The sequence below is a fragment of the Cyrtonyx montezumae genome, unplaced genomic scaffold (genome assembly GCF_038088225.1).
Source record: "Cyrtonyx montezumae isolate F1298 unplaced genomic scaffold, pur_monq_1.0 scaffold_51, whole genome shotgun sequence".
Taxonomy (NCBI): Eukaryota; Metazoa; Chordata; class Aves; order Galliformes; family Odontophoridae; genus Cyrtonyx; species Cyrtonyx montezumae.
In genome coordinates, this window is record NW_027072058.1 from 835,275 (window position 1) to 844,157 (window position 8,883).

The window sequence follows — 8,883 nt, forward strand, 5'->3', positions numbered from 1 at the left end:
GGGTGGGAGCTCGGTGCCCCCGGCCCTGGGGGGGGGGCGGGGAGGAGGCAGCGCCGGGGGGAGAAGCGGGGTGATGCTGCGGGGCGAGGATGCGGGATGGAGGCGGTGGGGTTGGAGGTGCGGGGCTGGACTCGGGTCCTCTGGGTGGTCCCGCAGCCTTCGGGCCCCGGCTGAGGGCTGAGCCCCCGCCATCTGCCGCGGCCTAATCCGCGCCGAGCTCAGCCCGCAGCGGGGCCACCGGAGGACGCGGGGTCCGGGGCGGGACACGGCCGCCCACCCGCACCGGGCGTCACCTCAGGGCGCGTGGCCACCGAGAGCGACGGGCTCAGGGGGCCTAAGGGTGCCCGGTGACGGGGCACGGTGCGGGGCCGCCCCTCCCCCCGCGGGAACGCTCCATCCCCGCTCCCCCCGCCCCGCGCCGCGATGGGCGCTCCCGCATCCCGAGCGCCGCGCCCGCCCGGGGGGCGTGCCCCAACTCGGCCCCGCCCCCGACTGCCGGCTGCCAATCACCGCGCGCCTTCGACCAATCGGCGCGCCCCGTGAGCCCGTCCGCTGACGTCAGCCCCTCATCTGCATACCTCGCCCCGCCCCCTCCTACGTCACCGAGCTCTGCAACCGCCGGGGCGGCGCGCGCCGCTGCTGCAGTCGCTGCGGGGAGCGCGGGGAGGAGGTGAGCGCGCCCCCGCCGCCCCCCCCGGCATCCTCCCCCCCCCCACCATCACCGGGACCCCCGAGCACCGGCAGCGGCGGGGAAGGGCCGGTGGGCACCGCACGGAGCGTTGGGGCCGCGCGGCAGCTGGCGGCCATTGCAGCTGCAGCGGGAGGGGGGGAAGGGAGGGGGGGGTTGAAGCTCCGGGGTGGGGGGGGGGGGGAATTAGCGGGTGCCCACCGCTGCAGGTGGGACCGGGGGGGGTGCGGAGGGGGGCAAGAGGAGGACGACACGGGGCGAGGGGCCACCGTCCCCACCCCCCCACACCAACGACATCACCGCGTCCCTCCCCCCACCCCCGCCCCCCCATCGGCAGCGCTCTGCAGCGCGCACCCACCTCCGTGCACGTTGTGCCCACCGCCGTGCGGTGCCGCGCCCCCCCCCCCTCCGGCACCCCCCCCCGGTGCAGCCCCGCCGGTTGCGCTGTGCGGGGGTACGGCTGCGGGGGCCATTTTGCAGAGGGACTGCGGGAGCGGCTGCAGCGCATCCTGCGAAGCTCCGGGCCCCGCTCCGTACGGCAGCTATGGGGCGACGCGCCCGGCAGAGCTGCCGGCAGCAGTGGGGGCGATGCCCGGGGCATTGCGGGCGGCCGCAGTGGGGCAGCGCGTCCGGCATTGCTATGGCAGCCGTGGGGTGATGCAGCAGCGGGGCCGTGCAGGGCTGGGTGGCAGCAGGACAGCGCAGCACTGCCCTGTCCCCGCGCGGTGCCACGCAGCAGCTCAGCTCCGTGCCGCCGGGGCCGGTGAGTGCCCGCCGCTCCCGGGCCGCCCATCCCCTCCTCCCTCTGCAGATGGCGTCCGCTACCGACTCCCGCTATGGGCAGAAGGAATCCTCGGACCAGAACTTCGATTACATGTTCAAGATCCTCATCATTGGGAACAGCAGTGTGGGGAAGACCTCGTTCCTGTTCCGGTACGCCGACGACTCCTTCACGCCCGCCTTCGTCAGCACCGTCGGCATCGACTTCAAGGTCAAAACCATCTACCGGAACGACAAGCGCATCAAGCTGCAGATCTGGGTGAGGAATTGGGGGGGGGTCCCCACGCTGGGGGGGTCGGGGCTGCGTTGGCTCGACGCTGCCATCCGAGGGAGCGCTGCGTGGGGTGATAACGGACTGAGCCCTCAGGCTGTGCCCCTCTGTGCCATGAGCTGTACCCAGAACGGCCCCGGGGTGATTTTTTGGGTGCTGAGTGTGTCCCCCACCCTACCCCCCCCACCTGACTGTGTGCTCCTGCAGGACACGGCCGGGCAGGAGCGGTACCGCACCATCACCACCGCGTACTACCGCGGGGCCATGGGCTTCATCCTGATGTACGACATCACCAACGAGGAGTCCTTCAACGCCGTGCAGGACTGGTGAGCGCTGCCCCCGATGCATCTGTGGGGCGCAGGGCCTCCCCCTCTCCTCTCCTCTCCTCTCCTCCCCCCATCACTTCTGTCTCCTTTCTGCCCCTAAAGGTCGACCCAGATCAAGACGTACTCGTGGGACAACGCGCAGGTGCTGCTGGTGGGGAACAAGTGTGACATGGAGGACGAGCGCGTGGTGTCGGCTGAGAAGGGCCGGCAGCTCGCCGAGCACCTGGGTGAGCATGGGGGGGTCCCCAGACAGCGACATTTGGGGCGCAGCATCCCAGTGGCAGTGGGTTTAACTCCCTGTGATCATTCTGCAGGGCCGTGACCCCCACTCGGATCCCCCTCTGTCACTCTCACCGCCCCACAGCCACACTGTTGGGTGTGAGCACGGGTCCCGACCCCCACGGGGGGGGGGCCCTATTCTGACACCCCCCCTTTCCGTATTCCAACCCCTCCCCACCTCCAGGTTTCGAGTTCTTCGAGGCCAGCGCCAAGGACAACATCAACGTCAAGCAGACCTTCGAGCGGTTGGTGGACATCATCTGTGAGAAGATGTCGGAGTCCCTGGACGCGGCCGACCCCGCTGTCACCGGCGCCAAGCAGGGCCCGCAGCTGTCGGACCAGCAGGCCCCCCCCCACCAGGACTGCGCCTGCTAGGACCCCCCGGTGCGCCCCCCCCCCCATCTCCCCCTCTTTTCCCCGGGGGGGCCGTTGCTGCTGATACCTCGCAGGTTCCCGAAGGGCTGCAGTCCCTCTGAGCCTGCCCCGCTCCCCCCATCGATTAGGCTGTGCCCGCCCCACCCTCTCCCCTTCCCTCCCCAACACCTTATTTATTTTTAAGCCTGGGATGGTCGGAGGAGAATTGCCCCCTTCTGCTTTTAATTAATTGCTCGAAGAGCCCGAATTGCTCCCAAAAAAAAAACCCAACAACCCCAAAATACAAAACCAAGAACAATCGTGGCCGTTTCGCTCGCAGCCCCTGGGGCGATGGGGAGGGGGACGGGGCCCCAACCCCCCCCCCCATCCCCACGGAGGGTCCCAACGGAGCGTGGGGCTCTGGGGGCCGCTCCCCCCCTCTTGTTTATTTGTACAAATAGATGCTGATGGATGCTCCCGCCGTCTTCCTCCTTGTACATACGACAAACTCCTTGTAAATAGCCGTAGGCGTGACGCTGTGCGCGTGTCCTGCTGTGCCGTGGCCGTGGTGGTGCGTTTATATCCCCCTCCCCCTCCCCCCTTCCCCCCCCCTCCCCCCAAACTCGGTGTGGTTTCTCTGCTTGTGAATATCACTTTTTCAAAGCTCTTATTCAAAGGTGAAGAACCCAACGCTGGGGGCTGCGGCCGCCCGGCGCAGCTCCTCGCGTGCCCGTGTAGCGACGTGCTTCTGTGAGACTGTGAACACGTGGATCTTGCTGTAGCAATGACTGCCCCGAGGTCTTGCATTCCCCTTATTTATTTCTCCTGGAGCGCTGTGTCTTTATTTTAGAGGTTTTTTCCCTCCCTCTGCAGTCCCGCCTTCCTCCCTTCCCCCTTTTTTTTTCCTATTTTTTGTGGAAGTTTACTTATGGAGGAGTTACACTGTACTGTACAAATGTCAAAAGTGTCAAAAAAAAAAGAAAAAAAACCAACAAACCGAGTACAATTTCCTAAAAATCACTGTATTAAAGAAATGTTGTGAAGAAATAAATTGATGCTGATGAGCGGGGGCTCCCACTTCTTCCAGGTGCCCCTGGGTGCCTTTAAGCAGAAAGGCACTGCGCTGTGGGGGGGCTGGGGGCACAGTTCAGGGGTTAGGAGATGGCACACGGGGCCTGGAAGTGTGTGAGGACTCGGGGAGGGGGGTGGGATTTGGCACCACAGATACCACGGTGGTGGATGTGGCAGTGGGAGTGAGTCCCAGATCCACCAACAGTGCTGAAACTCAGAGGCAAAGAGCCCCTGGAAGCACGGGGGGGGGGGGCTGGCAGCAGGGGGACACGGACTGGGGCCAAACGCTGCTCCCCACACTGGGATATCCAGAAAGCAGCACCTCTGCAAGCGGATTCAACAACCCCAAACCACTAATTGCAATCAGCAGCTGAGCTGATCAGCGGGATGTACGCAGGCTGCAGCCCGGCTGCTCCTCCAGCTGCCAGGCCCTGCAGTGGGGTCACGGAGCTGGGCAGGAGCTCCTGAAGACACTGGGATCTTTGGGAGCAGCCCCATCACATCCCAGCACTGCGCTGCTTCTCCGCACTTTGGTGTTGGGTGGGCTGAAAAACAGCAGAAATGGGGCTCGTGTGCTGCACGCCGTGCCGTGCGGGGGGCAGCAGGGCTGGTGCTCACCCTGTGCTTGAGGTAGGAGAGGTAGGTGTCCCAGCCCAGGGTCACCATGTTGACGTAGGCCACCCGGTACGGGGGTGGCACGAATTGGAAGTTGAGGAGCTGCGCTGCCGGCCACACGCAGCAGTCAAGCTGAAGGAGAGGACAGAAGGAACGGGGGGTGCTGGCGGCCGGGCCGGGCACCACAGGGACACGGGGACAGGCAGAGGGCCGCGCTTACCTTGTAGAACTCCCAGAACTTCTCCTTCAGCTCCTGCCAGCTCTCTTCCAAGCTGTGTCCCTCCAGCGTGCCCATGCCTGTGGCACAGAGGGAGTCAGTGGGGCCGGCAGCGGGTGGCTGAGGTTGGGTGTCAGCCCCGTGCAGAACTCACCCAGGAAGTACCACACTCCCAGGACGGGCGATGCCACCACCTGGTCGATGAGCACTTTCTTCAGCACCGTCCTCATCCCCCGCGCTGGGAAGGCGGTGTCCAACCACAGGTACCAGAAGTGCAGCACAGGACCCATGCTGCAGCCCACGGCGAACATGCGCCCTGCAACGCGACACCCCCTGCATTATTGATGCAGCCCCGTAACCGGACCCGGTTCCCCCCCCGGCAGCAGCGAGGAGCGGGACCGCTGCCACCCACCTGTGCGTGCAGGCTGCTGCTGGCCCCGGGGCTCATGGCGGAGCTGCCACAACTGCTGCAGAACATCGCCGGTCGCCAGCAGCGTGCCGCAGCTCACCGTGTTGGTCAGCAGCAGCAGGCGGCCCCTGAACAGCGGCTGCAGGAGCCGCCAGCCCTGCGACAGCATCTGGAGGGACGGGGGGGGGGCACAGTTCTCCCACCCTGCATGGCCACTCCGTGCCACTCTGAGCCACTCCGTGCCCCCCACACCACCGCCAGACAGCCCTCCAGAGCCCCATTAGCCACATTGTGCCCCCTCCCAGGAAGCTTACAGACCCCCACGCTCCCCCGTGAGCCACGTGTGCCCCACAGTGCCCGCGCGCCCTCAAATAGTTAATGCACCTCCTCCTCTGGGAACCCCGTGAGCCGCGCTGAGCCGTCCCAGACCCCCGGGTACCCACGAGCCACTCTGCAGCCCCCTGTGCCCCCCCCAGGTTCCCCGTATATCCCTTCCCCCCCTCCCCTCACCCTATGGGTCCCCCTCCGTTACTCACAGCCCCCGTACCCCCCGCACACCCCCCAATTTCCCCCTCCATCACCCCGCGCTTCCTCATCCCCCCCCACCTCACCACCGCCACCTGCGGAATGACAGCGTCACGTGACGCCACTTCCGCTTCCGGCGGCCGCCATGACAGCTACCCAGGCGGAAGCGCCGCTGTGGGCAGCGCCATGGCGCCGGGCATTGCCCCCACACATGGCTGCCGGGACTCCTTTTTGTTCCCGCACGCTGCGGTTCTCTTTATTCCTCTCTCGCAGCACCGCCGCCTCCATCCGCCCCGAGATCTCAGCGCCTGCAGACAGCGCGGGGCTCCGTGCAGGCCTTGGGCCTGTCCCCCTGCACAGCAGCGCCCGGTAACGCGCGGCGGGGGCAGCGCAGCGCAGTGCCCCCCCGGCACCGCCCGCCCCCGTCCCCGTCCCACCTGGTACAGCTGGCACACCAGCCGGAGCAGCGAGCTCTGGGCCTGCTCCTGCAGCGCGTCCGTGTGCTTCTGCGGGGACACGCGGGGCTGCTCGTCGTGGGGGGCGATCCCCACGCCCCCTCCTCCCGCCCCCCGTTCCCCACCCGTCCGTACCCCGTTGATGACGACCCAGGGCACGTATTGGTGCGGCGGGTCGAGGGCGTCGGTCAGTTGTGCGTTGCGGTGCATGAGCGCGGCCCCCAGCTCCCCCTGCACGCACGCGGCGATGCGGCCCTCGTCCACGTGCGGGGCGTAAACCTGCAGGCACTGCGCGGGGGATCGGGGCATCGCAGGGCGCCGCGAGCTGCGGGGGGGGGAGGGGCGGGGGGGGGGGGACGGTGTCATACAGCCTTCAGGTTCCTGGTGGCGGAGGTGCCTGACTCCATGCAGAAGATGACGGGAAAGAAGGTGGTGAAGCTCTGTGCCTCGTGCATCAGGCAGGCCTGGGGGGGGGGGGGGGGGTGTGGTGAGCGTCCCCCAGGATGTCCCACGGGGACGGGGACGGGGACAGCCCGGCTCACTTGCAGCATGTTGCCCAAACACTCCTCCGGGCCGTGCTGGCACTGGAACTGCCACTTCCCAGAGATGTTCCTCTCCTGCGGGACGGAGCGGTGTGAGCGCAGCCGGCACTGTGCTCCCGGCAGACGGCGGCAGCAGCTCCTACCTGCGCGTTGCCATAGGGCACCAGGGTGATGTTCAGGACCCCCTGGGGCAGCAGCAGCCACGTGGTGAAGAGCTGCTGCACCAGGAAGCCCCGGCACGCCGGGCACAGGCTCTCGTAGTACAGGCTCAGCTGCACGGGAGCGGCCGTGAGGTTGGCACAGTGCTTCTCTGCCTGCGGGGGGAAGGGTTTGGGGCACGGGGGCTGTGCCGTGGGGGGGCTGCAGCCTCCCGCGGGGGGGGGAATGTTGCTGGGGTGGGGCAGGACGGGGCTTTGCGTGCGCTGGGAGGGAAGTGAGACCCGCAGGGGGTTTGCTGCAGCTGCAGGATGGTTGGTGCGGTGCTGGGGCTTTCCGCAGGAACTTCTGCTGTGTGTTCTGGGGAAAACCGCAGCCAGAGGGCCCGGAGTGGGGCACAGCACCCGCTGCCGAGTGGGCTGCAGCACAGCCGGTGCTGCTGGACCCCCATGAGCGGTGCCACCATCCGGAGCGACGCGTGGCACGGTGAGCGGCAAAGCTGATCCGTGCTGAAAAAGAAGTGGCAACGGAGCCCGGGGACGGGGTCTGCCCACAGCACAGCTCTTCCCCAGGGCCGGCAGGGACTGCCACGGGACCCCAAGCATCCCTGCGGCGCGCACCAGGGATGCACGGCCCCGTACGGCCCAGCCCCATCCTCGTGCAGCACCAGCAGCGCTGCGTCCCCATGGACAGCAGCAGCAGCACCGGCCCCGCAGCTCTGACCTGGCAAGCAACGGCGATCTCCCGCGAGCTGCACCAGAGGTGGGTCGGGTAGTCACAGCTGGGCAGGGCCCGCCCCGGCCCCACAGCCAGCAGGGCCAGCAGGGCCAGCGGCACGGCGGGTGCCATGGGGACGGCAGGGTGGCAGCGCAGATGCGTGCCGGTCCCTGCTGGGGTTTTTAAAGCCCGGCTGCAGCCGCCTCCACACGCCCTTCCTGCCTGGCGCAACCGACCGCCTCATGTGACACCGACACTGCTGACTCACGTGGGGCCGTGGACTCCGCCACGCTGTCCTTGGTGCCCCACAACACGTGCCGTCCACCTCAGCCCCACAGCTGCCGACTCGTGCCTGAAAGCACGGCCCCGAGCGGCACCAGAGCTCCTGCAGCACAGGCGCTGCTCTGAGTCCCCCCGGAGCCCCCAGCCCCTTTTGGGCACGGTGCTGAAGTCGCCCCCCCCCCCCCCCCGGGTTGCCACCAGGCAGTTCAGGATGTTTCTCACCTCGGTCCCACTGTAACCCCAAAGGAAACCCTGCGCCCGTCTCATTAAATCTGTTTTATTTGTGGTTTTTTTTTTTTTAATCCTTTTTTTTTTCTTTTTTTTTTTTGAAGTACCGTACAAAAAAATTCCTCTTACAGTAACAAATACCGGGTTTACATTAGTAAACATCAACAGAAAGAGCATAGAGAACTACTGCTGGTAACGAACAGCGGGGGGGGCGAGTTAGAGTATTCCTTATTGCGTATACCTAAGGACTAAGATCTCGGGAGCGCCCGCAGCCAACGCGTCCTCTCCGAGCACAAAGCAGTCGGGGCACCCGTGCCCCCCCCCCGCGATGTGGGTGCCATGGGGGGCACCGCTGGGGGGGCTCAACCCGAGCAGGATGGGCACGGCCATGGGCCCTCCCCCCTGTGGGGCCGCACTGTGCCCCATGGGATGTGGGTCTGAGGGGGACATGCGGGTCACAAGCGGCAAAGCACAGCTCAGGGCCTCCAAACACGTCACTACCCGCACAGCACGAGCAAAAGCATCAAAGACAAATCACAACTAGCTTATTCCAGGGGAGCTGCGCTGCACAAAGCTCGGGGTTTGGTCTTAAACTTGGAAGGGAAGGAAGGGCACAAAGCGGAGCGCTGGGGCAGGGCCGTGGTGCAGGTGGGGCTGGGGGGGGGGGGAGGGGCTGGAGGAGCCTGGCACAAAGCTTTGGGGCATCACAGCCCCCACGGGGACTCTGTGTCTGTTACAGAGTGAAGTTCGGCAGAAAATCGACCTCCAGGCATTCCTTGCTGTGCTGTCCAAGGGCGGGGGCTCTGATCGCGAGCGATGCCCGATTCCCTACAGTTCCTCCTGTCTGGAGACATTCTCACACTGTTTTCTTCCTTTCAGATGGAGCGTGAGTGACTCTTGCTACGTCACCGTAATCGTTCCATGGAGAGGACTCTGGGGCTGCCAGCCCCCCTGCCCACCCGAGCTCG

At 66.3% G+C, this 8,883-nt stretch overlaps 3 protein-coding genes and 1 long non-coding RNA gene across 6 annotated transcripts; 2 read left to right on the top strand and 2 right to left on the bottom strand.

The window, feature by feature from the left end:
- The first annotated feature begins 595 nt into the window (after window positions 1-595).
- Window positions 596-2,975, top strand: RAB3A (RAB3A, member RAS oncogene family). 2 transcript variants are annotated; one of them, XM_065748756.1, is made up of 5 exons: window positions 596-670; window positions 1,500-1,727; window positions 1,947-2,065; window positions 2,168-2,292; window positions 2,529-2,975. In XM_065748756.1, the coding sequence occupies exons 2-5, from the start codon at window positions 1,500-1,502 to the stop codon at window positions 2,717-2,719; spliced, it is 663 nt and encodes a 220-aa protein (XP_065604828.1). In that variant the 5' UTR covers window positions 596-670; the 3' UTR covers window positions 2,720-2,975. The 2 variants fall into 2 exon arrangements, with proteins under 2 accessions (XP_065604828.1, XP_065604829.1); XM_065748757.1 differs by lacking the exon at window positions 596-670 and adding an exon at window positions 740-760.
- Window positions 2,976-3,020: 45 nt separating this feature from the next.
- Window positions 3,021-3,694, top strand: LOC136056538 (uncharacterized). 2 transcript variants are annotated; one of them, XR_010622951.1, is made up of 2 exons: window positions 3,021-3,269; window positions 3,363-3,694. It is a non-coding gene; the product is annotated as an uncharacterized LOC136056538 (long non-coding RNA). The 2 variants fall into 2 exon arrangements; XR_010622952.1 differs by having other exon boundaries at window positions 3,376-3,694.
- A 202-nt stretch (window positions 3,695-3,896) lies between these two features.
- MPV17L2 (MPV17 mitochondrial inner membrane protein like 2) lies at window positions 3,897-5,187 on the bottom strand. The gene is made up of 5 exons (XM_065748760.1): window positions 5,014-5,187; window positions 4,756-4,917; window positions 4,605-4,681; window positions 4,388-4,516; window positions 3,897-4,314 (listed from the first exon to the last, which is right to left on the bottom strand). Exons 1-5 carry the CDS (start codon window positions 5,177-5,179, stop codon window positions 4,267-4,269), a joined length of 582 nt encoding a protein of 193 aa, XP_065604832.1. The 5' UTR covers window positions 5,180-5,187; the 3' UTR covers window positions 3,897-4,266.
- Window positions 5,188-5,836: 649 nt separating this feature from the next.
- IFI30 (IFI30 lysosomal thiol reductase) lies at window positions 5,837-7,664 on the bottom strand. The gene is given in 8 exon segments (XM_065748768.1): window positions 5,837-5,887; window positions 5,973-6,041; window positions 6,126-6,278; window positions 6,359-6,454; window positions 6,533-6,607; window positions 6,676-6,846; window positions 7,412-7,553; window positions 7,555-7,664. Coding segments are annotated over 8 exon segments (852 nt in total). The 5' UTR covers window positions 7,650-7,664.
- Window positions 7,665-8,883: the final 1,219 nt, after the last annotated feature.